The 27804-nt window shown below is 44.3% G+C and overlaps 4 protein-coding genes across 11 annotated transcripts in view; 2 read left to right on the top strand and 2 right to left on the bottom strand.

The window, feature by feature from the left end:
- msh3 (mutS homolog 3 (E. coli)) overlaps positions 1–995 on the bottom strand; it is a 63175-nt gene extending 62180 nt beyond the window's left edge. The window contains exon 1 of the mRNA XM_036526812.1: positions 564–995. Coding sequence (XP_036382705.1) covers positions 564–710 — 147 coding nt within the window. The 5' untranslated portion in view covers positions 711–995. The remainder of the gene's footprint in view (positions 1–563) is intronic.
- A 331-nt stretch (positions 996–1326) lies between these two features.
- Positions 1327–7430, top strand: dhfr (dihydrofolate reductase). Of its 7 annotated transcripts, none has more exons than XM_036528033.1 (6): positions 1327–1504; positions 1902–1951; positions 2369–2474; positions 2716–2842; positions 6280–6395; positions 7159–7430. In XM_036528033.1, the coding sequence occupies exons 1-6, from the start codon at positions 1413–1415 to the stop codon at positions 7238–7240; spliced, it is 573 nt and encodes a 190-aa protein (XP_036383926.1). In that variant the 5' UTR covers positions 1327–1412; the 3' UTR covers positions 7241–7430. The 7 variants fall into 7 exon arrangements, with proteins under 7 accessions (XP_036383926.1, XP_036383925.1, XP_036383928.1 ...); XM_036528032.1 differs by having other exon boundaries at positions 1902–1963; XM_036528035.1 differs by having other exon boundaries at positions 1394–1504; positions 1885–1951.
- Positions 7431–15976: 8546 nt separating this feature from the next.
- On the top strand, positions 15977–17641 carry ankrd34bb (ankyrin repeat domain 34Bb). Its single transcript, XM_036528057.1, has one exon. It carries the CDS (start codon positions 15977–15979, stop codon positions 17639–17641), a length of 1665 nt encoding a protein of 554 aa, XP_036383950.1.
- A 4356-nt stretch (positions 17642–21997) lies between these two features.
- fam151b (family with sequence similarity 151 member B) lies at positions 21998–26183 on the bottom strand. Of its 2 annotated transcripts, XM_036526459.1 has the most exons (6): positions 25927–26183; positions 25110–25235; positions 24508–24667; positions 24008–24225; positions 23418–23553; positions 21998–22285 (listed from the first exon to the last, which is right to left on the bottom strand). In XM_036526459.1, the coding sequence occupies exons 1-6, from the start codon at positions 26054–26056 to the stop codon at positions 22135–22137; spliced, it is 921 nt and encodes a 306-aa protein (XP_036382352.1). In that variant the 5' UTR covers positions 26057–26183; the 3' UTR covers positions 21998–22134. The 2 variants fall into 2 exon arrangements, with proteins under 2 accessions (XP_036382352.1, XP_036382353.1); XM_036526460.1 differs by lacking the exon at positions 25927–26183 and having other exon boundaries at positions 25110–25327.
- Positions 26184–27804: the final 1621 nt, after the last annotated feature.

Genomic DNA, 27804 nt, shown 5'->3' with positions numbered 1-27804 from the left:
TTCTTCCTACTGCTGTCAGACTTTACAATCAGATTTTACAATCAACACTGCTCCCAGTGGACCACTCACATCAAAATTTTACTGTTTTAATGTCTATAACTACTTCATGTGCAATATTACTGTTCATGTGCAATATTACTATTTTAATATCTACTGTTTAATGTCTACTAAACTGTGTACTGTCTGTTTTTATTTATTTACTATTTACTATTTTTCTTGTTTGATCTTATCTTATGTTATCTTAAATTCGCTGAATGCTTTATACACTTAACATCTACGTGTTCTGTCATTCTGGAAACATTTGCTTCCATTCTTTAATTGCCCGTCCATACCAGCTAACAGAACGGAACCTTGGTAAATGGTTACACCAGGCTAATTAAGTACAATGTATTTGCAAGAGGTTTCTTCAGTTGTGAGCTAGTCGTACTTGGCTATCATTCTAGTTAGCTATAAAACCTAGTGAGTGTTGTTAGCAAGCTTGCTATATCTGGATATATTAGTCAGCGATGGAGTCCTATTTCAAATAACTGTTCGCTGCAGCTTCAAAGCACACGACCTCTTACCTTGCCCCCAAGACCTGAGTGCCCAGCGCCGCGATCTGCAGACTTAATCCCACACTGACTGCTGCTGTCATTTGCCTGCCTGTTAAATCCACTGAAGAATCTGCTGATGGACGTCTGCGTGCACGACTTCTTGTTTGATTTTGGCATTATTTACGCGAACGATTTTATTCATTTAGTAAACTCTTTGATCATGCAAAGCTGCTGATTCCAAGCAGCTTCAGTGTTTACCTAAAAGGATATGCCCTGCATTACAGCATGAAAAGGAGTGCAGTGTACTCCTTTGCGCCGAAGTGTGTCCGGCGAACTTCTTGGCGCCTGAGTGACGTTTGGGGTTGCTAGACATGCGCAACTGGAAAGCGTCTGCTCCGTTTCCCGAAGGTTGGGATTAATCGATGTTCAAAATGAATGACCACTTCTTTTGTCAGATCTATGCATGCTTTTTACAACGTGTCATTCGTCTTGATTAATCGAAGAGACATTTAGCTAACCAACGCAACTAGCACTGTAAAAGTTAGCCAACGTCTGGGCTGAGATTTATTCGGAACAACTTTTGAATCTATAAATATTTGCAGTGAAGTACGTTTATCGCACATTTTAAAATTCTACACCTATATGGTATCTGTTGCAAATAATTTTCAAAATTTTTTGCATGGTAGCTGGGTACCCCCTCCACTCACTGACAGCTCCACGCTTTGTTTGGGTTTTTGTAGGCGGTGTGTTTTGATGAGATCATTTCCGCTCTTTCTACGCGTATTTGTGCTTGCTCGTTAATCAGCCAACTCCAGTAGCTGGAAGTGTTTTTAATAATTTGCCTTTGTTAAATTTACGTGATTACGGAGCAAACGGGCAATGTCTCGCTTGCTGAACTGCATCGTTGCAGTTTGTCCAGATATGGGAATCGGGAATAATGGAAATCTTCCATGGCACCCGAAAAGACTCAGGTGAGTAATAAAGCAGTGTGCGTTACTAAATATTTGAACGACTGAGAATCGAGATGGTTATAGCTATCTGTTGTAGAAAATACTTTTGAATAGAGTTTAAGTTAAGTAGAAATGTCGAAAATGAGACACTACTATATTTTAAATAAGAAGAAAACACATGTATGTGTGCAACTCGTGACTATGGTTCAAAGTCCAGCATAATGCACTCTTCCCAGCAGGAATGATGATTTCTGTGTTAACCTCAATACGTAATCTCACACTAAAATTAGGCAATTTGACCGGTACTTCGGTAGTTTAGGTCTTAGCTACAAATGTTGAATTAGGTCAAAAATTGACATTTTATATTGTTCATTCAATCTCTTTCCTTTTTTCATGTAAAGTGCTGTTTCATTTTCAGTGATGAAATGAAATATTTCCAGAAGATGACAATGACACCTACGGTGGAAGGTATAAAAAACAGTACGTTTGATTAAACTGATATCTAGCTATGTGTATAAACACGTTGAACTTCAAGTTTAAGTCGCATGTAGCCGCAAGGTGGAAGTGTTTCACCACATTTCGAAAACTGCCTGGCGTTACAAATGTTTCCATTGCTTCAGTAGTCTCACTCTCACATTATGCTTTAATATACTTTGTGTCCAGCACATTATAACATTATTGCATGACTGCAGCTAAAATTCACTCATGATATAACAGTATTCATAGCGCATACAGATAAATTACATATTTAGACTATTGCTTATTAGTTGTGTGGTTTCACTTCCACACATTTGACCACATTTGACATGTAGTGCTGATTAATATTTTAATTTGCATTGGTGCCTTTCATCAGATGAGGGAGCACTGTGTCTTTTTAATACAAAGGGATGCAGAATGTTGTGATTATGGGAAGGAAGACCTGGTTCTCCATTCCCGCTCAGAACAGACCCTTAAAGGACCGGATCAACATTGTGCTCAGCAGGCAAATGAAGTAGGTACATCTGAATCCATCTCTCTCTATGGCCTGAATGATGAAATTAAGAATTCAGTATTTGAAAAGGAAGGAATTTTGAACACATCCTTTTAGGAGTTCCGTTTATTTGTCAGCATAGTTTTGACACATACAATAACTACAACTACAAATACAGTTCTTATAGTCTATAGTGGGACTATAGTGTCAATAAGGGAACAGTAAGGTTGCAATAACGGTGCCGTGACGTGGTTGTGCGCAGGGAGCCCCCAGCAGGAGCACACTACCTGGCCTCTGACCTGAGGTCAGCGCTCAGCCTGCTGGACAACGCCGAAATAGCAGCGCGAGCCGACCAAGTGTGGGTGATCGGAGGCAGCTCAGTTTACAAGGTGAGCAACGTCAGTACATTTATCAGGGCTGTCACTCATGAAGAGGGATTGTGACATTGGTTTGGTCCTTGAGTATTTCTTTCATGTCCGAGGGACTAATGTCAGAGAGCTGTTCACATGCAGCTTAACCTTATCAACACACACACACACACACACACACACACACACACACACAATCGCAAGTACATAACACAGATTTTTCCTTTCTAGAAATTAAACCTATCGGAGAAATGTGCTGAGATTTGAAATTGCTCTTTTTGCAATTAAGCAACGGTCCGGTAAAGCCCTATTTTTGGCCACCATGGGTGAGGCCTTTTTTTTTTTGTTAAAAGGATGGTGGGTCAGGATTGATTTTATTGTTCTAACGACATGAAAGCGACTCCAGTTACGATTGCCGCCTGCTTGGGTTCATTTGTGCTCCTGTCGTTATTGTGATGGTTATTTTATGTATGCAGTAAAAGGCTTTATTCCTGTGATCCCAAGGGCCATCTGTATGAGCAGTATTTTGATCGGCTCTTTGTGCCTCACTTGCTATTGAAACACCCAGGTGGGTTATTTCCATACAAGCGCCCAGTCTGAAAGGCATTGCAGTTTATTCATATATGCATTTATGTAGTTGTGTGTGTGTGTGTGTGTTTACCTGTAGAAGGAGGACCTCAGTAGATGGGTTGTGGAGATGCTAACTGGACATCTACACTTATGGTGTTCCTGCAGGTGTGTGGGAAGATTACACAATAACCACCTGGAAATTGCATTGTCCAATAAAAAAAGAAAGATGAAGGGTGTCTGTTAATAACCCGGTTTGCCCATCCTTTTATTCATTCCTCTCCCATCTCCCACATGCAGCATGCCACCTGTTGGGTCGGTGAAGGGAGGGGCACTGTCGGTTGGTGAAAGGGGCGGGGTTTTGCCCTTGAACACTTCTGTCCCTTAAAAAGCATGTGTGATGAATGAGGCTTCCTCAAAAGGTCTTGGGGGTGAGGGGTGGGGACTGTATGAGTACAGTGGTGAGTATGCATATAGCATTGTGACGGCCCAGGATGCTGTGTTTCCTGGTCTCTGCCTGGCTCTTTCCTTGTTCTGTGTGTCTGAAGCCAAAGCTGCCAGTGCTGCCAAGCCAAACTGGACTCCAGGCAAGCGCTGAGAGTGCTGCTCTTGCACTGAATGAATAGAGAGGGGAGGAGAGGAGGGCTGCTTCCTGCCTGCTTTCTCAGACTAATGACTGACTCCTCTTCGTCTCTCTCCCTCTTTCTCTGCATTTTTTATTCCTCTGCACTATTATCAGATGAAAGAGGACCCCCTTGGGATGGGTTAAGGTCAGTGGGGCCTTTGATCTATCAGGATTTAAATTGGGGGGTCGAGGTGTAGTGTGGCGCTGCGCGGGCGTTCAACCACTGGACCCCGGAGTGCCCTTTGAAAGGGGTGGTCTGGCCATTTTCCGCGAGGGCCAGTTAGCACCTCTGCTTCTCTTGACCACCCACCTTCTTTTTTTTATTAAGATGTGACTCATAGGCACAGTGAGCACATCGATTCGGAGCTTCTGACCATGTCAGACCATGGTTTTGCTTTACTTCCGTGAATATTCACCTTCCCCACACATAGAGTAAGAAACAGGGAAGGACAGATGCACCATATCACCCAACTAGGCTCATGTAGAGCCTATAGCCTGTAATGGGTCTATAGAGTCAACCCTGGTCCTCAAAGGCTCCCACTGTGAGTCATGGTAAACTGTTCCATGCGTTAATAAATTTCTAAGTAGGGAAAAAGTACCTCCTAGCGTCAGTCTGGAATTTACCTTTATTTAATATCCACCAATGCCCTCATTTTCTGCTGACAGAACTCTGCTTGAAATGGCCTCTGTGGTCTGCTTTTTTATGATGATTAAAACCATCATTTGAAATCCCCAGAGTGTCCTTCTGCTGAAGCTAAAGAGAATGAGTGTCTTCAGCCTCTCTTCATAAATTACATGTTTAGCGTCAGGAATATTCTTGTTCCTCTTCTCACAGTCTGCCCCTGCCCATACACACACACACGCTTACACACTAATAATACATTCATCTGTGTATCTACTTCATGTATAATAAATTATTACACAATGTATTATACAAGAACATTCATTCTGTTTCCAAACTCTCATCCTAGTGCCTCAGAGATCAGGTGATCAGGTGGTTAAGAAGTCTGAATTTTAGACCGTGCTTGTCCGAGTGGAAAAAGAGGGAGTTCAGGATGACAGGGCCAGCGGCTGTCAGGAGTATCAGGCTATCAGACCAGGAACGCTGGGCTGAAATAGTCAAACCTTACTTTCAACAGCGTGTCCTCCAGACCTCTGCGTTTGACCATCTTGTTGTTGGAGAGAATAGGGCCAGAATGGATGGAATGCCTAAAGCATCAAAGATAAAGTGGAACGACTTATATTATATATGGATACGGTTAATCCTTTCTTGCTTGCAAACATAAGTAACAGTAACGGTCGTTAGCAGTTTCCACACATCCATGGAAATGAACCTCTATTCCTTTCTTTAGTCTGAGGAACATGCCCAGACCATGTGAGTGAAGGCCTCTGATCACTTCAGTCTATTTAAGCAGCCTTGAGACCTGCTGCTCTCTCACTCTTTCTCACTTTCTCATTCTCTGTCTCTTTCCTAAAATGCCCCTCACTGCTTCTCCGACAGATCAGCTTATACATTATACCATTATAAGGCCTTTGAATATGTTTGCTTGTTAAATTAGTGGTTAAATTCTACCCTTGTTCACACTCACTCACACACACACACACACGCACGCGCACACACACCGACCCATACACACCTGACCCTGGACTAACTTTCCCGCCCCACAGAGCTGATTGTCCTAATTGTCTGCTCTGAGTGGCACACATGGGTCAGTACAAAACAGACAACAGCACATTATGGCCTGAAAAAGTGGAACTAACAGAGAGAATTGAGCCAACAGGGTGAGCTCGGAGCCTGCAGCACACTACGGCATGCTAAGTATTGTTATTCAGACATCCTATGTAGCTTTGGTGCTTCAGTGTTTATACTGGAGTCAAGGTAAATTGAAAGTTTAACAATTTTTATGTGAAGCCTTGGTGCTCTGTTGCACCTCCAACCCCCCCCCCCCCCCACACACACCTCACCCGTCATCCTGTAACTCTGCATGGCATTGTGCGCAACAGAAACGCAGCAAGTGCGTATCTTCTCATCCTGGCTGCTCGTTGTCATGGAGACCTCATTGCTCAAGGATGCACTCAGGCAGTGCGCCGCCTCTCTCCTCCACTTACCTTTTCTTCAGATCTTTGGTGAAAATAGGGGACAGCGTGTGTTACCCATTTTCTTGTGTTTGTGTTTGTTAGTTTCGTAATGTCAGCCGGGCTGAGCTCAAGGTGATGCCCCCCCCCACTTCCCCCCGTCACCCCTGTCTTCCTGTTGGCTCCACAGGAAGTGATGGAGAGCCCGAGCAGGCAACGCCTGTTTGTGACCCGGATCCTGCAGCAGTTTGACTGCGACACATTTCTGCCCCGGATCAGTCCAGAAAAGTTCCGGCTCTTGTCCGAGTGAGTGTACACCATATAGACTGTCCTCCTCTCCCTCCTCTTCGGTTTTTGTCCATATCCTGTCTCTCTCTGCATCTTCCATTTCACTTTCTTTCTTTCCATTTCTTTCTGTGAATCACTCCTTCTCTCTGCCTCTCTGTCCCTTCTCCCATTTTTGTTTCCTTCCTCTTGTTTGCCTTTTTGTCCTACACTTTGTCCTTTCCCTCTCTTTTATGGGAGTGTTTTTTACTGGTGTGTGTGTGTGTGTGTGTGTGTGTGTGTGTGTGTGTGTGTGTGTGTGTGTGTGTTGCATGTGCATTTCATGTGTTTGTTGTGTGCAATTTCATCATTTCTGCAGGTATGAGACCATAGTCCCCTGATTATGGTAGCAGAATTGTCAACCCAATTGTATGGTTTCTTCATACCAGTTCACTCATTGGTGAGGTGTATGTCTCTCCATTGCTACCAAGTCACAAAATCGCTTACCTGGGAAACATTTGATGGCAGTGAAAGGGTACTTTCCTGTAACTGAATGCTGGCAGTAAGATGCATTTTATGGCAATCACCACTTTCTTGCGTGTATAACCATAGACATTGGAGTCGAATTAATGTTTGTCCGGCTCATTTGCCAGAGAGCAGGTACCGGTCACAGTGCCCCAGTTAATTACTGCCCGCTGCTGTTAAAAGCAAGAAACTGGGTTAATGAAAGGTTAATGGCTGCATTTAGATGTGCGTATCTCTCCCAGACTGTCTGATAATGTGTTTTCGATCTTTTTTTCTGCAGGTTTCCAGACGTACCAAAGGCAATGCAGGAGGAAGACGGGATTCAGTACAAATATGAAGTGTATGAAAGTGTGGAAATATGATCTTAAATTTAAGATCAGTCTCTACCTCGAACGCATTGACACACACTGATGCATACGTGCGTTTAAGCACAAACGCACTGCCTAGACTTTCTTTGATCTTCAAGACACTGGAATAGAATGGCCTCAGCATTCCGCTGTTGGAGAAAATCTTGTCCATTCTCCCTGTTGTGTTAAGTCCATTTCTAAAAGAATAAAGGGAAATCAATTTCACTTTTTCAGTAAGGGCTTGAGCTGTATAAAGAATGGTATGGAGAACTTGAAGGTCGCTGCTGCAGAGGACTCGGGTGTGTGTGTCCTCAGCATCACCTCGCAATGAGGTGCATCTGACCTCAAGAAAGCAAGAGGCTGTGGAGCAAGGACCAAGGGTAGATGGGTAAAAATGCACCCACACACACATGAAAGCACACTCACACCCATAAACCAATGCCTGTATGCTTATGCACTCACACAGGTACATGAGCACACAAACACAGAGACGCACACGGGCCCTCTCACACGCACAGCAGTTCTGCCCAACACACTCCACATGTAGTATTTCAGTTCCACCAGTCTGTGTCACATCTAACTGACCATTCTGACATCAAACTCATTCCGAACATTCCTGTTAGTTATAAGCAAGGCAGTGGCAGTTGTGTAGAAAAGGAATTTTGTGGGTATGGAACAGGAGCAAAAAGAGTCCAAACAAGCTATCACAGCCACAAGGACCTTTTTTTAAAAAAAAAAAAAGGCAGCTCTAATTTTACACAAGGCTCTCTGTTGAAGGCTGCTGACGTATTTTGGACGCAAGCCCTCAGTGCTGGTTGAGAGGAAATGGATACTTGCACCGGAACTTTGTCTTCAGCGAATCTTCCTTTTCTTTTGGTCTGTTGCTAGCACATGCATCCTCAGAGCCGAGCATGGAATATTCATCCTTCCACTCAGCCAGCCAACCTGTGGCCGTGACTGATTCCATTCCAGAAATAAACTGACATGCATGTTTCTGCAGGGCCTGGCGTGCCATTTGGCCAGTGTTGCTTACCACACTGTAACAATCTGGGAATGGTTTCAGGATATAGTGGGCCAACCTGTCTGCCTGTCAGTCTGTGTGTCTGTCATTCCTGCCCTGTCGGGTTGGCAATGCTTTCTACAAGTGCAGCCTTTTGGTTGATTAATTTATCCCCCCCCCCCTTCCCCACACCCCCTCCCTGCCGAGGTCTTTGAAATGCATCTGAGCGGTTCGACCGCCACTGTTCATACCGTGAGTGGCAATTTTGGTTCATTTCAGGTGGGTTCATTATCCAGAGATTACAGCCGGAGCTCCTCTAAACCTGCATTAATCACGGAGGGGACATTAGCATTTGGGATGATGCGCCCGGGGCCGTTATTAGCTGGCTTACAGATGCAAACACCTGGTGAATACACTACGGGTGCCTGCGCCGCTCCACTTCAGCCGCGGCCGAGGCACAGGGGTCTGTATTCGGTTATGTTAACGGATGCCTGGTGCTCCGGGGCCACCTTTCATTCGAGAAGCGTGGCTTGATCAGAGGCATGGTGTTACTGTGCATTTGCATGTTGTTGTGTACAAAATGTACGTTGTTATTACTTATCAGTCAGTAGACGCCTTTGTCCGGGGCAGCCATGGTTTGTATGGATGGATATTTCCTGAAATTATTCAGGTGGAGCACTCTGTTGAAAGGTATACCATGCAGCTGTGTGGTTCAGTTTTTGTTGTTTTTGTTGGTCAGTTTTGAATTCACTGCACACACATTGACAGGGTATGTCCAGCCATTTATTGCTTCATTCAGTAGTTATGAATTTTAATACATTAAGAGCCGTTGCTATCAATGAGGGTGTAGGGGTACAGTTCTTTGGCTTGGAGTCAGAGGAAGGAGCTGCACCCTGCTGTGGAATGAGGTTGTTGACCGCCCCAATGGACATCTTAGATACGAATAGAAAAAAGAGTGGAATGGGGTGGCAGGGGGATGCCGTGAACAGTTGACAGGAAAATTAAGTGGTGAGTGGGTTTCTTAAACTTGAGGATGGGGTGGGTTTGTTGATTACATAGGGACTGTCTAAAAATTCTCCTCCCCTCTCATTTGGAACTTAAGTTAGCAAAATGACATTTAGTGGTCAATCAACACTATCTTGACATAGGTCAGTTTCATCCATGCTACATGGCCCTGTTGAGGCCATCGCATAAAAAATAAACCTTTTTTGTATGTGGTTTCCTCTCTTAGTGCCCATTAATGACTGCTCATTAATGACCTCTGATGGCAAAACCTCCATCTATCTGGTCAGAGAACAGTGATGGCATAAAAGAAGGTTTTTATGTGTTGCTGAGGGTTATTAAGAAATCATCACAATTCACAGCATTTCACAATTGATATACAACAGCTGCAGGTACAACAGCTTTCAGTATGTTTATAATTCACATAACATCACTGAAAGCATGTAAGGTAATTCTGTTCTGCACAAAAAATACTATGAAATACTAATGCCTCAATACACAGATGACTTTCATATAATTTTTTTCATAAAAAGTAACATTTAAAAGTATTATTTTAGCAATCATGAAAAGGCCAATTACACAGCAGAATGGTCATTAACACACTTCTTCCACGTCAGGGAGAATGTAACCTGCGTACGCACACATCCCCAGAATAATGGAAGCATGGGAACTCAGATGAGATTGATGGAATTATTTGACGTTAATGACATTACCAGAATGGTCATACTGTGCAGATAGAGAACAAGGCAGTGAAAAGAAGAGGAAAACAACCACTTGTGCACAAAGTCTTTCTAAGAGCACAGCAACCTCACACCTCATGTTGACAGAGTGGGCCTTGAAAGCACCTCTCCTATTGGCTCTTTTCTGTCACTCTGTGGAGAGGCCACATCCTCACAGCCTGATTCTTGTCACTCTACCCAGCGGTGACTGCCCCCCTCCCTCTCGGCTCCCTCCTGCCTCTGTTTTTCTCTCCGTTCCTCTTCCTCTCTCTCTCCCCCTCTCACTCTCACTCTCTCTCTCTTCTCTCCCTCTCGTTCTCAGAGCGGTTGGCTGCATTCAGACCTGAGAATCCAGACACCTGTCCTGTTCTTGCATCACAGTCTGTCCGTCCGCCTCAGCTCAGTCAGTGTTCATACATACATGCACGCACACGCACACACACAGAGACCTCTTAATCTCAGTACCCCCCTCTTAAATGTATTTATGTTCTTCATCGCTGGGACATTTAACCTAAATATCTGAACAGAAGTGTCTTAGTTTCACACGCTGGATTATCCAAGCCTTCACCAAGATGTAACACACCCAGAGAAAGTGTCCAGGGCTTATAAAGCTTCATGACGAAGATCTACAGGTAAGTAGATTCCTGTGCATCTCATACATATTTTACAACTTCAATGCAACCTATGTACCCGATGTACACTGAGCTTTTGTGAGGATTTGGAGATTTGAAGAGGACTTATATTTAGAGGTAGAACTATGTAAAGATAAATATTTGTAGCTGCCGAATACTTACTTTTTTGCCCACTGTCTTCCTTTGACCAACTTTTGTCCATTCGCCAAATTAGTCCTGAGAACCTTTTTTTGTGAAGGCTGTTGATGAGAACCAGAGCTTTTTCACCAGGTTTCTTGTTTTTTTCTCCCTGCTTTCGGTGAATGGCTGTGGCAGGAATGATTTTTTTAGGGGCCACTTCTCTTGGCGTGTTTTGTGTGGGTTTGCCTCTCTGCTCTCCACTCTCGTTAGCCTCTCTGCATTAGAGTGCTCCCTGCATTTGAAGAGGTCCCTAAGGCTGACAGGGACGGAAGTGTGTGACACACTTGTGCTTTCTGCTGGCTTTAATGCTTTGATGGAAAGTGGAAGAATAGAAAAGGGGCTAATGAGCCTCATTTTAGAGGAAGCAAGATTGTTTTCTTCTTTATTGCTTCAGCATTCGGTGATACACCTACAACTATGAGGACAGTAGATGGTTGGACTGCCTGTGGTGAAAATTCCCAGGAGTTTTACATGCTTTTACTTGCTTTCAGGTTAGTTTTTAACTGTCAGAGAGGGAATTGCATTTCTCTTGTGAAAGAGCACAGTTAATGTAGATGGGAAGAATTTCACCTTAAAAAGACAGAAGTCATTAAATCCCAGCCCCTTATTTTGAGAGGAAAATTACTAACTCTAGCTATAAACGTCAGAATGTCTTTATGGGGGCAAATAACTATGCTGTGCACAGCGCTTTGACTGTAATTCACCCTGTTTAGAAGCATATTTGTTTTGAATATCTAAACCATGACCTCAGTTATGTCTCTGGCATGGCTGGGTGCAAATTATGCAAAACATTCATTTAAAACACACTTCCAAAGCTGCAATTTTACGAAATCACACCCCAAACACTACACACAACTTGCAATTGTTGATAACAGCTGACAAGGAGTATTGAGTGGGATGGCAAAACAATCAAGTAAAAGAAAGAGAAAATTATTTATTAAATGAGAGAGCAAGTCCAGAGGAAAAAAAGAGTGAAAAATTCTCACCATTATTTTGTTTTGTAAGAGATTATCCAAAACAATTAGACTTATCTAATGACACGCTGGCTTTAAAACATCCAACATTTTGTTCATAGGAGATGCAACAGTGGAGTCTATTCCAGGCATTTTCATTACCAATTTTGATTTGGAATGAGGACCCTGCTACCCAGCAGAGAGACCACAGAGACACAAACCACAGCCCTCAGGTCCACTTGTAAGAGATCTTAATTCAGAATCCAGAACTAATCACTGCATTAAAAAAATCAATGCATGCCAACCACTGTGAGTGAAGTGCTCTGATGTCTTTGAACAGAGCATGCAACTTGAAAAAATAATCTTTCACATGGTGGATGAACGAACAGTCTTAACAGAGGACTGTACAGTAATGAAAATGGTGCCCAGAAATAATGACAAACTTAAACAGATTTAAACAAGCCGTTTTGATTCCTGGCTGAACTCCTAACATAACTAGGACCTTAGGGTGGAGGACAACACCAACCTGTGGAGAGGACATGTGAAACGGCAGTTGTGACTGTTGTTAATAATTTACCACTGGAATAATGCAGAACAAGAGCTCCTATTGGCTGGCATGATACTTTCCGCCTCTAGCAACTGCTCCTGGATCAGAATCAAAATTCTAAATGTAAAAATGTTGAGGTGTGGATGGGTGCGGTGGGCAAGCTGGTCTTAGATCTGTTGTCAAGAACAGGAAATAGGGAGAGCGTGTACGACAAGGCCAGCTGGGATGCAGCCTTCAGAGGAAATAATCTGGTTCCCGTTTTATGGTTTTGCTTTACACACAAATCCCAGAGACTATGTTCTCAAGATAACCAGGTGGTTGGTGTTTATTTTCCTCTGATTCAAAACCAATACAACGGGCTCTTTGAACTAACGATGTTGGCAGTCAGATAACGCAATTTGCTTAGTGCTTTGAAACATTGATGGCTGCCTTTTTTTGTGATTATCAACTAATCGTGTGCTCATGTGAAGATGTAGGTCTTATTCATGCATTCCTGGTGGAGAGGACCAGAGAGATTACACGCAGATGAAATTACAAATTACTTTGTTTAAGATTAAAGGCATAAAGTGGTTTGACCTCTTACCTGAAAGCATACCTGGTTCTCACGATTAAATCAACTCCCCACCACCACCACCCCCACCCCCACCCCCACCCCCACTCCCATCCCTCTGCCTTTGCAGCTGGTAAATCAGACAATGATAGCTCACTTAATCAGAACACTCCCTGATGGAAGAAAAAACAACTGTCCACACGCTTGTTTCGATTAGTCAATAGCCGATTCAGTGTCTAGACCAACACAACCTAAAAATCTGAATTTGTAAACGATGTGATGTGATCACCAAATATTACGGTTGTTTCTACAATGACCTTGCAAAGGCCTCTAAGGAATACTTATGGCTTAACATTTATTTGATTTCCTCAGCAGTGTGACAGAGGCTCCTGCTCAGAATCAGATCTCATTAGGAGCAGGCTTTGGTAAAGTCTTGTTTAAGAGCAATCTTGGGTGGGATGGCAATCTGTCATGCTGGTTAGAGAACCCTGATTGCATCTGGATGGTCGCAGTTAAACACCAGGTAGCACACTGCTGTTGTACCCTTGAGTAAGATGCTTGAGTCGTTTGTGGCAATATCCAGCTGTAGGAACAGATTAAATGTAAGGTGCCAGGGACAGAAGCACCTGCAGATCAGATGGATAATAATAAGTGCATTCAACTGTGAATAAGCTCAGAAACTATGAGCCACTGGCTGGGGCATATGCCTGGCAACTTACATGGGCCCTGACAATCTGTTCACTCAAGGATTGCAGTGCTGTTGAAGCTTTTATTTATTATTTTTTTAATTTTTTTTTGAAATACCACGCCCTCAGTCTCACAATACCCCCAGACGTAAACGCCGACCTGAAAGATCCTAGTTTGTTGTGCTTCTCTCCGAGGGAGTGGGCAGTCATTATGAATTCTCTCTGTTCGTGGGAGCTTCAAGGCCACAGACAGACAGAGAGCTGTGCAGGCAACAGTTTAAATGCCATCCTGTGTGGCTGTCAGATACCAGGCACCCATGATAGGAAATAAAAATGTCTCACGATTGATATGTGAACCAATCCTGCGTAAAAGAGGTAGCCAGCTCACCAAACCCAAACTACACTCCTGGTACAGTCTGATTTTGTATAAAACCCCAGCACAGACAGTAGCTTAGTTGCTTGTGCTAGGGGTAAATGAGGGAGCATCTTGTTGAGCATCTAGTTTAGTTTCAAGATGAAAAGAAATCACTGAATGCTAATTGTCCATTTACTGTGGGATGTATAAATATTCATTCAAGCTAATGGCTCTTCAGTGTTTTTTTCCCTGGTTCTCGTTCACAAAATGAATGAAACCTTGGAGATGTTAAATGGACATTTCTGTCTGTCGCAACTCACAGTCTTGTCTGTAAATCAGAATGCTGATGAGCTGGTTTGCATTGCACATTTGCATATGGACCAATTGTGGGAGGCTCCCTACAATATCAGCTGTTTCTGGCTTTTACTTCTACTTAGGTGTGGCACAGCCTTTGATGACCAGCATTGCTCTCTGGACTGGACAGTTATGACAGCCAATCCCCTGTCGCCACATCCTTGAGCAAGGTACCTATCAATATCACATGACCAACAAACCATACAGGTTTGTGAGATATGAAATACACATTGTTTATACTATTGTTATTATTATTATTATGGCAATTCATGGCAGACTTTTCAGTGTCAGAATACATCAGCTGAGATGTAGAGGGAGGGACCTGTTTAGGCAACACAGCACCTGTTACACACTCATAGAACACAGTAAACACAGTTGATCACAGTAGATACTCAAGAAACTGAAAAGCTTTGATGGTGGTCTGTCCATGTGTGTTAGCCCCTGCCTTCCATGGACACCCCTTGTGCCCTGCAGAGATGTTAGCCCTGCTGATTTTCCAGTGACGTTCTCCTTCATTCAAGGGCTCTCCCTTTTTAACCTTCCCAGTGTTCCCAGCATTCCTAACCTTGTGATAGTCTATTTCGTTTGAAAAAAAAAGAGATTTAAAAAAAGTACTGAAATGCTGCTTCTTTTTTTAAAAAAACCTCATCATGTCTTGTTGTTCACCTCCCACACAGACTGTACCTGCGCAAGCCGGTCCGCTACCATTCGCACTCTTCACTTTCCCTTTCTGTTTGCTACATAGACAAATTCAACACACACACACGCACACGCACACTCACACACACGCACACTCACACACACACACACACGCACACACACACACACACACACACACACACACACACACACACACACACACAGACACACACACACACACACACACACACACACACACACACTCTCTGTCTCCTAGTCTGAGACAGCCATGACATTCTGTAAGTCTATAGACAAGCTCTGAGAGCTGCAGAGGCAAGGCCAGCTTGACAAAAGGAGATTGAAGTGTTTCGTTGTCCTCCGCAGAGAGGGAGTTCGAGCGCTGCGCCCTTTTCAAACTCGCCTGAAAGGAACCTTCGCAATGACAGACGCTGTCTGACGATGTTGGGGAACAATGAAACCAAGGTTATTCCAGCCCCATTCTGGTTTCCATCGATAAAGTACAGCGGGGCGGGACGGGCACAAATCGGCCGAAAGTCGAGGGGTAGAAAGATAACGGCCAGTAATGTTGCACAGTTTGCACTGCTGAATAATTACCCCGGTGAGAAGAATGCTTTGTTCCAGCACATTTCCAAGAGGGTACTTTACATAATTGCAATTAAATAAAGGCATAAAACATTGTCTTTCAAGGTTGTGGTGAAAAATACCTTTCAAAGAACAATGGGCCAACTACAAAGATCTGCAGAATTGTCACATCCCCCTGAAAGAATGAAAAGTTAATACAACAGAACAAATGTGAGGGGAAAAAAGCGGCCCTGCATTTGCAGCCATTTTTGTGTTGAAATACAGAGTAATTCATTTCTATGCTTGCATGTTACCTGTAGCTTCTGTCAACATAAACATGCTGTTTTTTCTCTTCTTTTGTTCTGTCAGCCTTACAGCAGGTACTGTCAAATCATACTTCGAACTGTGTGGTCTGACAAACGGTCCTAAATAATGAATGAATGTATGCACTGTAAATGAGTACCAAGGTAACTGAAAGTTTTCTGGTTCTTCCTCCGCAGGTTGTAAGAGAGCAACGCCACCAGCTCCCATGATGTGGACAGCCTAGCAGGGATGGAGGACGTGATGGAGGTGCGCACGGACGGCAACTCCCTCCTGAAGGCCGTCTACCTGTGCCGCCTTCGGCTGACCCGCCTCCTGCTGGAGGGCGGGGCCTACATCAACGAGAGCAACGAGCGCGGGGAGACGCCACTTATGGTCGCCTGCAAGACCAAGCACGCCGACCAGCAGAGTGTGCCAAAGGCCAAGATGGTCAAGTACCTGCTGGAGAACGGTGCCGACCCCAACATCCAGGACAAGTCCGGGAAGACTGCCCTGATGCATGCCTGCCTGGAGCGGGCCGGCGTGGAGGTGGTGTCCCTGCTGCTGACCAGCGGGGCCGACCCCAGCCTGGAGGACCACTCCAGCTCCTCCGCCCTGGTCTACGCAGTCAACGCCAATGACAAGGACACCCTGAAGGTGCTGCTGGATGCCTGCAAGGCCAAGGGGAAGGAGGTTATCATCATCACCACGGACAAGCTGCCCTCCGGCCGGCAGATGACCAAGCAGTACCTCAACGTGCCCCCGCCTCCCGACCTGGAGGACCGTCTCCACTATTCCCCCCTGGCCTGCATGTCTCCCTCTGAAATTGAGTTCCGCACCTCGCCCCTGGCCACCACCTCCCAGGGGGATAAACGCATTTTCAGCTTCAAGGACTGCCAGGGGGGTCCCGGCAGCGCCACCTCCTCCCAGCCCGGGTCACCGACGCGCGACCTGAACCCGATGCACAGTGGCGTGGCCAAGCTCCTGCATCTGCAGAGGCTGCACTCCGAGCCTTGGCTGAAGATCCCCCCGACCCTGCTCCTGCAGCAGAACAAGGCCTGCTCTCTAACGGAGGACCTGCTGGACATCACCCCCGAGGAGGAGCTCTCCTTCAGGATCAATGGGCTGACCTTCCCCAAGGCGCCTATCACCCGCCACCAGAGCATCGACGTCAAAGACGCCACAGGCCTGAGCAGGGCCCTGGAGCAGGCCGGTGCCAACGGGGGCCGGGGGAAAGGAGCAGGAGGCCTGGGCCGCAAGATGTCGTACGACGATATCTCCTCCTCGCACTCCGCCTCGCACCCGGACCTCCACCGCAACAGCGCCGGTGCCGCCCCCGTCCCCGTGGACAAGGACCCCGACTGCCTCCCCAACCTGGCCGTGTCCAGCCTGCGCAACATCGTCCAGCGGCGCAATATCGGGATGGACCACTACAGCTCCGACTCCCAGCTGCCCCAGTTCAGCAGCCACCCGCTGGAGGACTGCAGGGGCGCAGCGGAGAAGAGGAAGCTGGTGTCCACGCGCTCCTCCACGCTGTGTGGCTCCCGGGAATCCCTGGAGAGCATGTCACGGAGGAGTGCCGGCGCGCTGGAGCGCCGCGGCTCAGGGGCCCTGCTCCTGGATCACATCTCCCAGACCAGGCCTGGGTACCTGCCTCCACTGAACCCGCACACGCCCATCCCTGACATTGGAGTCAACGCCGCCGGCACCTCCGGGGCTCCCGGTGGCAGCAGCGGCGGCGGCCTGGTGAAGCCCGTACCTGGGGGCTCCGTCACTCCGGGGCCCAAACCCCTGATCCCCTGTGCCCCCAGCTTCCCTCGGGATCTCAAGGCCAAGAAGATGCTGCTGAGACGTCATTCCATGCAGACGGAGCAGATCAAACAGCTGGCTAATTTCGAGGAGATCTTCGGCCACTGATCCCGCGGTCCCAGGCCACCCCCAGAAACAACGCTGTGATCGCATCACTGTATTCGTGCTGTAGCTCTGGTTCACTGCCCGTGGTACTCTATCGCAAACCCATCTCTCTTAGTGTCTGTATCGTGTTCAAACAAACCATTCAAATGATATCCACCAGCAATATGGGATACTTTTGAGGTGGTTCTACTTCATCAAAATGACTGTATCGTTACTTGAGATTCGTTCAAGTACAGGAAAACAGAGGAAAAGTGTTGATCTGGCGAGACACTTTAAATAGGAGATGTGTTTTGTGGTCCTGAGAAGGTCATTGCACAGTCATAACCTATCAAAGGCTATTTGCTGTCATTAGCAAAATTAGCTGTCTTAGACTGGAGAAAGATGTTGTGATCATCATTCTACAGAGAAAACGTGAAGACACATTTGTTGTAAAGTTTGTTCATACCAACAAAACCAATGAGTGAGATTCAGTCACTGGATTACAGTATTGAAAGCTGGGCATCTATGGTACAGTAAGATACAAAATAGACATCTTCTGTCATAAACACAGGCTCCTGTAGTTTTATCACTACACTTGTATTGTGGTAAATGGTGGGTTTGACAGTAAGGAATTGAAATCTTATTTCCAGTCAGCAAATAAGCTTTCATGGACTCTCAGGGAAAGCACGGCTAACTGTCAAAACAGAAGATAAAGTAGGCTTAAGTGCATGTCAATTAGCACCGCAAACAAATGAGGTGGAAGTTAAAATCACTGTTTTAACACACGCTTGTCAACAAACACAGGGTTGTAAAAGTTCAAATCAAGGACTAATACATTAATACAAGAAAAACTGTGTACAACCTCCTATTGAAATTGAAATTTCTCAGAATATACAGCTGTTAGCATATATACAGGTGTTCACATCTTGTTAAGAAATGTCACATCTATTTAAAATAAATTTTCCTGACAATATCTGACCGATACCCAACATTAGGACTATTCTGTTTAATGACAAAGAAATGTCTGAGAGTTTATTTCTATGTCTCTTGTGTGATGACAAAATTAATCGACCTAAAAAAATAAATCAAGGACAGTCCCGTGTTGGCACTGTATCAGGGCACACGTCCGGAAACTTAGTATTTAGACATTTCCTGTTTCCAGAGCAGAGTGACTGTCCACACGTTACCTGCCTTTCAGGGGTGTAATTATGTATTCATTCACACATATCAGCCCTTGTTATTCTGTCGCTGACCATAAGAGGCAGCTTGTGCATTATGTAAGCCTGTGACAGCAACGTGCGTGGTGGGTGGGAGCACGGCATAGTCACACAGGAGTGAGGGAACAAGGAAGCACTCCGTTCCGCCATTTCAGAGACGATCAAAACATGCTGTCATCCACTGCAAATAATAAAAAACTGCATTGCTGAATCAGTGTTTCCGCTCGCTCATTTCCCTGCTCTCAGTCTCTTCTGTTTGTTCTTGAAACTACCAATTCAGTCTTACAAAAAGATTCAGACTCAACTCTGAGATGTTTATCTTGTATCAGCTGTAGGATGTTTAGCTTGTATTTCAAACAGGGTAACAGGAAATACAATTCTTGATCTCACATAGACCGCATCAGAAACACAGAAAATCTTGACCGGTAATGCAACAACGGATATTATTACAATCAGTGTTACATGAAATGTTGCCCAGAAAGGGAGGGAGAAGTATTATCAGTTCTTATATCCAAAGAGAGTGAAACCCCAACAAAGTTATTCATCAGTTTTTGCAAGTCTTCAAAATGAAAACATCAAGACAAACCAGATAACTCATTAACACCCCATTAGTGATCCTCTGGTCTTCCTGGGTCACGCACCACATCCTCTGATGTCACAGATCCTGAAAAGGCACTCGGCCTGTGATCCAAAGAGGTGTCTGCTACCCACCCACACACAAAGTCACAGTACAAACATGACGCGTGTTAAGAGTGCTTCTTATTTACACTGACCATGGAAACGTGGAACATCACACACTGCTGTGACGTGTTGTGGAATCATTTCCACTGAGGAGACGGCACAATGGCACATTCCAAGGCTTCTACAGAACAAGAGTAGCACTGAAAACCCTGATTCAGGAAGCAAGGGAGGAGTCAGGTCCAGAATGGCTCCTTTCAAAAATACTCCTCAGCACAGGTGACATGTTTCTGCTAAGAGGGTCAAGGCTGTCACCACCTTTTATACAATAAAGGAAGGTTTTTAACAGCACTGTGCTTTTTTGCGCAAATATTTCACTGAAACCAAACAAATATGTTCAACTACTTCCCAGAATTAATACTATGCTTGATATTGCAAACATCACTGATGACTGTTACGGGAACACTTGTCATTCCATCATCGCGGCTGGCTCGAACAGGACAGGTCCTGGAGTGCACCGGTTCGAGCAGCATGAGTAACCATCTTGTGGAGATGTGAAGTGGGTTCCCTTCTGCTCCATTCGTGAGTCAGACCGAACCGTGGGCTCCAAGCAGCTCCACTGGCTCTCGTAATTAACACATTTAGGCTTTTAATTATAAAAACGTTATGAAACGCGCTCCATCCCTGCAATAACAAGCAGACTGAAGCACATGCACGCTAATGTAGACAAAGGGTCCATTAAGGCATACATATCAATGACTGTGGTCTTAAATCAAAGTTCCTCGTAGTTCTAAATTGTCTGGGTGACAATGAATCAAGTCAAACAAGGGTCAAGAACAGGCACAGTTCAAGAACCACATCTCATTTTGTGGATCCCACTTATTAGCTCCTTTTAGTGATCGAGATGCAAAACAAAGGGACAGACATTGCAGTAGGGCAGCACTCACTAAGTAAGCCAGCAACTGAATACGAGACAGTAGGGTTTCTAGGGCTGAATTGCCACAGTCAAAATGAAATTGTTGTGAAAGATGCATTTTTCTTTCTAGGTCTAATCATCACAGGATGTCAGAACCTACATCAGGGGTAAACCAATAGTTGATCAGGTGCTGCAAATGAATACCCTGAGCTCCTCCAGCACACAGGGAACTGCATTGGTTCAGCTTAATACTGAAACCATTTCTGCAATGAAGGCTTTGGATGAAACCAAAACCAGAGGCATCCCATCAAGTCCAGGGACCCCAAACATGCACTTTTTGTGTTTTTCTTCAAGTCAGCCAGCACCTCTGAACTTTCCTTTTTATTTTGTCCAACATATAGTTAGGATGAGTCAAGATGTAATGAAACACAAGCACATTTTGTGTAAACAGCCAGACACACATATGCAGGGAGACGTGCAGTTGTCATCACAAGCTTGCAAACACAGAGCGAAACGAGCAACACACATACACCGCTCTTCAGAAGCACAGCAACACGACAGTCAGTTCACCCAGGTACGGCTCACTTCGAAACGCTCCGCGGGCACGAGTCTCATCATGGCCCTTTATTGACCCGTGCAATCAGCGAGGTGAGGTGCGATTTGTTTGTTCATCACAGAGATTTACCGCCCTCTCAGACAGTCGATACCCACTGGGCTATTAATGACAGGTACTCGTCACAGTCCAGCGCGTTCATTCAGGGCTCTCACCTGAATGAGCTGATGAACCGCACATGATTGCCATGGTAATAACAGTAATCTCCACTTTGAAATGATTGAACGCATGAAAAGTGTGCAATTTCTGCCGCATCTCCTGTGCAAACAAAATCAGGCTGTGGCCACACATGTACACCACACTGAAAGACACACACCGTCCAGTGTTTTTAAAATACTTTATTATACAACTCCATAACCTTCTATTTCCCCAGTATTCAAAATATCATACAACCTGTTGTGGGTTTTTTCCACTACACAAAGAGATATGGCGAAAGGACAGGCTATACCCATTTCTAAGGTAACCCCTAATCCTTATGTGTAGTGCAAAGCAAAAACAACAAAGAAAATATAGTGAAATAAAGAACAGTTGAAAAATATTTTTAATTATGGCTTAACATGATTTGTTACTGAGACATAATAGAAGCTATGAAATATTTCTAAACTTGAGGTAGATCCAGAGGGTTTTTCCTTGTGGAATTTAGTGGACTAGAATTCAAACGGATGTTAACTACTTCCTGTTATTTATGTCTACTACTACTTAACAGTGAATGTAGTCCTAATGTTAAACTGTTTAAAAGGGTAACTGAGCCTTATTAAAAAAGCCTTATTATAACAGGGTAAGATTCAGCCTTATTCTGTTAAGCCATCAGTAAAATGACACTTATTAGGGAAATCTGAGCAGGGAAAGGTTTACGCATTTTATTCTTCTTTCTGGACCGTTCATTTGTTCCCTTTAACCAGAAGTGGGCCCACATTACTGCACAAATGCAGATGGTCTCCTCTTGCTTTTTTCAGATGGACTTCCATTGCCCTTTTAACAGTAGGCAGGAAGTTTCCGAAATGTGCTACTCTGGGATTCCAGAAGGTAATAGCAGACTGTGCTCTTGTCCGTGGCCAATCCATGTACTGTTCAGACAGAAGTCCTTGGCGTTTTAAGAGTAACCTGGGAGATTCCTGAAAGTGTTACTCTGGGATTCCAGAAGGTCATAGTAGACCCTGCTCTTGTCTACCTTCTGTCTATAGACCAGGAGGTCCTCCATCACCAGCCTGTCACTCTGACCTGTCCACACAGTCAGGCTGTACCTGTGAGAGGTCAGTAAGCAAGACTTTATGTTAAGATAATTTTTTTCTGTGGTGAGATGCAGCTCATCCTATGAGAGCTTAGAAAGTGAGACCCAAAGCCCCAAACAACTTTTTGTTTCAGTTTCATTGTTTAAGACATCATGAACTCTGGGTCCATTTTGTCCTGTTTGCAAGGCGGTCGTCTAACTGCTCACGTCACAGGAAAATCGAAATGAATTAGGAGGCATTTTTATTCACTGACCAACGGTGAGTGCTTTAGAAAATGTCATGTCGGTGCACTATTAAAAATGGAATAAAAAGTAAATAAATGAGAAAAAAGGTCACCTAAATACCAAACTGCACAACTGCCACTCAAAACGTATCTCTGGGGAGGTCGGCTGCAGGACTCGTGTTCCTGTCTGAATCGCTCACTTGGAGAAGTCAGGCTGAAGGAGCCATTAACTTGCAGGATCACATCCTTAGCAGGGGAAAAGTGGAGAGCAGATGGGCGAGGCTCCTTCAGCTTCGGTAAGGAGATTAAATCATTACCGCTCCTTCTTCCACTCACCCAGAATGCACCGCTTCCCACCCTGCCGAAGCACTCTGCCAGGGAGTGTGCTGAGCCCAATCTCCGGCCTTGCGGGCGCACATTAAAACTCGCAGCTTGATGATCATCAGAGTACGCCACTAAATCAACCCTGCACCATCTTAACACCTGGGTGTCCCGAGCTCCCACCATCCCATACAGGCTTACACTTCCACTGTCTGTCCCCTACCAGCCACTTTTCAAGACACACTTCTCAAAACAGATGGCCATGTTTTCCTGTCCAGGTCCTGAAGTATCATTGTGTCTGCTGGTTTATACTCTAGTCAAGCAGCAAAACATTGCACTTGACTGCATCCTTGCTTTGTTTTCCCTGGCACCAACTGGTTACAAAGGCCCAAATCAGTGAAGAGAGCTTTCCAGACAAGCCAGCTGTCGCACTGGAACAAAACCCAGCAGACTGAGCAGACATTCTGGGACTGTTGTGGGAAATGCTGTTTTGGTGCAGGACGCAAACAAGCATTGAGTGGCATTGATCATTCCCTCCTTATCGCAGACCCATTGGGAGACTGTGAATGTTACCTGAGGTACACCCACGCTGGAGCTTACCTGTCAGACTGCTGAAGGAGCCACTGGAGCTGAGGGAAGGACTGGGGTAGAAGAGCTGCACGGACAGGGAAGGTGACCGGCTGCTTCAGGGCCCCGCACACCTCCTCCATCTCCCGCACCATCTCCCAGCTGTAGCCTGACAGTGCAGTCAGGGTGAGTGAACCAGAGACATACATCACCACTATACCCTCATTTAGACTATTCACGCACTCATTCTTAAGGCTCAAAGGTTACCCACTGAGGCATGCCTACCCTCAGCTATGAAGTAATCCCCTATTAACCTGTTGACCCTGCTTCTGTCTCTGTCTCAACTGGCTTGTCAACAAGGCAGCAACAATAAGTAAAACCCACAGGAGAGCTGAGAGTTGGTCATTCCAAGTGAAAGCGATACCACCTCTCATGTTTTTTTTTTGTTTTTTGAAAGTAAACAGCTTTCACGGATCCACTTTCACTTTATATGTGTTGTTGTTGTTGTTTTCGAATTTAACCTGCATTTTAGAACAGGTCCCACATAGAAAGCCGAGGGAGACAGTGACTGTTTCACAGCAACATTTCAGTGATGTGTGAAGCGCTGGTGGAAGCCAGCTTACCTGGGTTGTCTGCATCCGGGCTCCAGCCTGTGGTCCAGCCGAGTGACAGGACGTCCCCAGGATGCAGAGGGCCCACTGCCTCCAGGAAGGCCCGGGCCTCCAGCGGCGTGGCCTTCCCCCCAGGGCCAGGGAGGACGTCTGCATTTATCCACACAGGGCCACGCAACTGCCCTCGCACTTCCTCCAACAGATCCATAGAGGGCGCCACTGCTTGAGGGCTGTATTTTAGAGACAGATTATGACATGCATCAAGGTACCTATGGCCAACATTTAATAACTCAAACATAAATTCAAATACACCAAAATTTTCTTACATTTACAAGGCTATCTGACTAATTAACCCGTTTGTGGTACAAGAACATTATGACATCACTTCTAGAAACATGGAATGGAGTCAGTGTTATGATATGTTCTAAGGCATTGTAAGCCATTCTAAAACACATAATGTAACTTTGCACTGTAATAATACTTTAATATAACAGTTATATACCAAGCAGTACCTTTTGAAGTCTAACTTTATTCCCTTGTCAGATGTCACCACCTCCTTGAGCCATTCACGCAGGCTGATGTCACTGTCAGTCTCAGGAGGATGGGCCATAACTGGCTCCTTGGGATCATTACCCCTCAGAAGAATGTCAGCCTCTATCATGTGGGCAGAGCCTTGGGGAGAAGCAAAGTGGATCACCAAACTGGTGCAATGTAGATGTACAATTAATATCCAAGTTCCTAACAGCTAAGGTGTTTTAATCAATGCTACTTCAATGTTTTTATACTCTCTAGATGGCTCATCCCATTTATTGAACCCACTGTATTGGCAGACTTACATATTATAAATACTAGTGAATCCTTGCAGAATCTAAACCTAAACCCAAAACCTTTGCAAGACCAGAGGGCTGTATCTCATAAACAAGCAGGTACAACTTGTACAGCAGGGTTAAAGCGACAGATGTACATCTCGGGTGATGCAAATTCCTATCTTGAATACCAGAACATAGCCTTTACCACTAGGCTCGACAAACGGCATCGTAAAGAAACTGGGGCATAATTCTGTCAGGATTCGATGTCGATCGGCTGTACAGGGTCACGTCAATGTGTGACTTACTTGCAAGCGCCTCGGCGATTTTGGACTTGCTGTTGGCAGCATGGTACCACGCGATATTTGCTGCGTCTCGCTCTTTAATTTGCCTTTTGCTGATAAAGTAGTCCAAGGTCTGTTCACTCATCCTGCCTAAAAACAGATTCTCTCATGACCGCATGGAGCGCACATGGAGAAGAGCACCGAGCAATGATTAAATACATACCTACCCAGCAATACTGTCAACTCACTCATCAGGGTGGCATGCTATTGGCGCCACCTAGTGTGTGCGCAATCAAACCGAAACACAATTTGTTGCTACCTAGTTTGCTATCTTATATTACCCAACATACCAAGGTAGTTCAAGAAGAAAAGCCATTACAGAGATGAATTTTCTTCAGTAAAGCGATTATGGTTATAAATGTAGCCAGGGACCTACTCAGCTAGACTGCTGTGAGTTAGCTCGCATGCAAGACAGATTTTTACCAGAAGACGACAGCCAGTGATAACAACAGATCACTGTTCAGTTTTAGATTAAGACCTGCCTGTAGCTAGCTGGTTGGATCACGTTATTCGCTCAAAAGCAAACCCCTCGAAAGCTGGCGATCTAGCTAGTTATGGGAAGTATCGCGTCAATATTATCAACATCTGGACAAAGCCTGTCAATGCTAGCCAGTCAGCTAAGTCGCCTGTCAGCAAGTAAAAAGATACACATGATAGGCTTTATTCTGTACATACTGCAGCTACTCGCTAGTCTACATTCAACATTTCTAATCAGCGCATTACTAAGTAGATAAGTTAATGGCTAAGACTTCAGTTAATTGCTGGCAAAATATGTGCAGACCTGTAGAATTGGAGGAAGTCAGTGTCTTTGATTCCAAGTTCAAAATGGTCAGTGCTGCAAGAATAATCAAAAATAGCGTGATAAAATACACACGACATCGCCCGCTACAAATGTGAAACCTTGCGCCCATTAACTGCAACGCGAAATTTGAGTCGAGGTTGTGTTACAAAGTAGTCCTGGATCAGAATTAAAACTTAGAGGAAAGAGAGTGATGATTGCAGCAGGGCAAGCCAGGCTGAGATCTGTCGTCCGGTAGCAGAGAGCACTTCCGCTACATTGACTCCTGGGAGATGTAGTACGTGTCGTAATTAAGTAAGTAAATAGGTAAATAAATAAGTGTTTAAATTCATGTTTTATTTAACAGGCACCACACATGAAAATGTTTCATGGCCAAGAAACTTTCAGATATGCTTCCAGAAATCGAACAGAACTGCTGGTTTTAATCGTAAATGCATATACAATTCACGAAATTTAACTAAATTTAATCTGAGAGGTCTCTAAATATAATAGAAATAATAATTTTTAAAACATTTCCAAACCTATAATAAAACGTCCATGAATAGCCTGATTTCATTTTCAACAGTGAGGGAAAATGATCGACAAAAACCATTCACAGTAACTAAAGACTAAATACAGACGGTCAAAACCTTTTTGACAGATTTTCCACACTGAAAATACGTCTATCATTCATACGAATTCATACAAATGAAACATTTTACCAGCACACACTTTTCTTTTGTTGCACAATCCCTGCATTACTATACGTGCATGACAGGCCTTACAAATTGCTTTATATATTAGGCACATAGCACTGGATACACATTAGCAAATGGCAGCAGCACATTAAGTAATGATGTTACTTATTAAATGTGACAGTATAGCATAAAGACAGAATTTAATTGTGCTGTGTGTTACAACAGAACAATGAGAATGAAGGTCACATCATAAAAACGAAGAATGTTTCACATTATAGTTTTGTGCAAATTCATCCATTTTAACAGTCAATCGTGTGTGTGTGTTTAAACGTTTTTAGTCGTTGTGTTTAAACGTTTTTAGTCTGGCTTCTGATATTACATAAAACTACTAGAAGGAAACAATTGAGGAGGTCAAGATATAGATGCAAATCTAGTGGATCTCCAAAGAACAATACACAAAAGTAACCTGGTGTCACTGATCCACTGCAGACTGGATTTTTTTCTGATTAAGAACACAATAATATATGAAATCTAGGAAAAACAGCTAAATTCTCTTCCACAGAGAACCAGACAATGATGTTGGTATAATCTCTCACCTTGTGCAACTTTAAGCATGTTATGGGGTGCTTCTCTATTGGTGACAGGTGTGATTTAGATAAAAATGTTCCGGTACCCCAATCTGGTAATGCAGCCTAAGCCAAATTAAGAGTCCTGAGAGGTGAACAATGGCAAAATCTTTCCAGTTTATGTCACACATAAAAAGTAGTGTTTTTATGGGATCTTAGGTCCTATTGGAGTCAAATGAATTTATTTCACATCAATTCTATTTGATCTGGCAGTCAGTTCCACAAGCCCATGGACACCTGCATTAATTTAGCATATTAATTAATTCAGTTACCTAATAAAGAGCTCAGATGGGCAACAAACCCAGAGCATCTCTGACACATGCATGATTATCTACCTGTACTTTAAAGTGAGCACAACAATTGCAGTTTCAACTTGATTGATTCAAACTCTTAAACTGTTGCTAGCACCTTAAAACTTCACAACAGGCTTTTAGGCTTTTCAATTCCATTTAACAATACAAAAAGTCAAATGAATTCTATGCTTTGTGAGCACAAATGAACTAATAAAGACTTTCAACTGATTTAAGAGACATTCTGAACACATAAGCAGTGTGCCC

Source organism: Megalops cyprinoides, chromosome 4 (assembly GCF_013368585.1).
Source record: "Megalops cyprinoides isolate fMegCyp1 chromosome 4, fMegCyp1.pri, whole genome shotgun sequence".
Taxonomy (NCBI): Eukaryota; Metazoa; Chordata; class Actinopteri; order Elopiformes; family Megalopidae; genus Megalops; species Megalops cyprinoides.
Note: the sequence above shows the minus strand (reverse complement) of the source record. Positions and strands in the feature narration are given on the sequence as shown.

Excerpts from the sequence above, each read along its gene's own strand:
- dhfr (XM_036528032.1), top strand. The coding sequence starts at position 1,413 with ATGTCTCGCTTGCTGAACTGCATCGTTGCAGTTTGTCCAGATATGGGA. Across the intron at positions 2,475-2,715 it reads GTGCTCAGCAGGCAAATGAA|GGAGCCCCCAGCAGGAGCAC; the intron begins GTAGGTACATCT and ends GGTTGTGCGCAG. Across the intron at positions 6,396-7,158 it reads AAGTTCCGGCTCTTGTCCGA|GTTTCCAGACGTACCAAAGG; the intron begins GTGAGTGTACAC and ends TTTTTTCTGCAG.
- ankrd34bb (XM_036528057.1), top strand. The coding sequence starts at position 15,977 with ATGGAGGACGTGATGGAGGTGCGCACGGACGGCAACTCCCTCCTGAAG.
- fam151b (XM_036526459.1), bottom strand. The coding sequence starts at position 26,056 with ATGGGCGCAAGGTTTCACATTTGTAGCGGGCGATGTCGTGTGTATTTT. Across the intron at positions 23,554-24,007 it reads CCCGGATGCAGACAACCCAG|GCTACAGCTGGGAGATGGTG; the intron begins GTAAGCTGGCTT and ends CTGCACTGTCAG. Across the intron at positions 22,286-23,417 it reads CTCCTTCAGCAGTCTGACAG|GTACAGCCTGACTGTGTGGA; the intron begins GTAAGCTCCAGC and ends GACCTCTCACAG.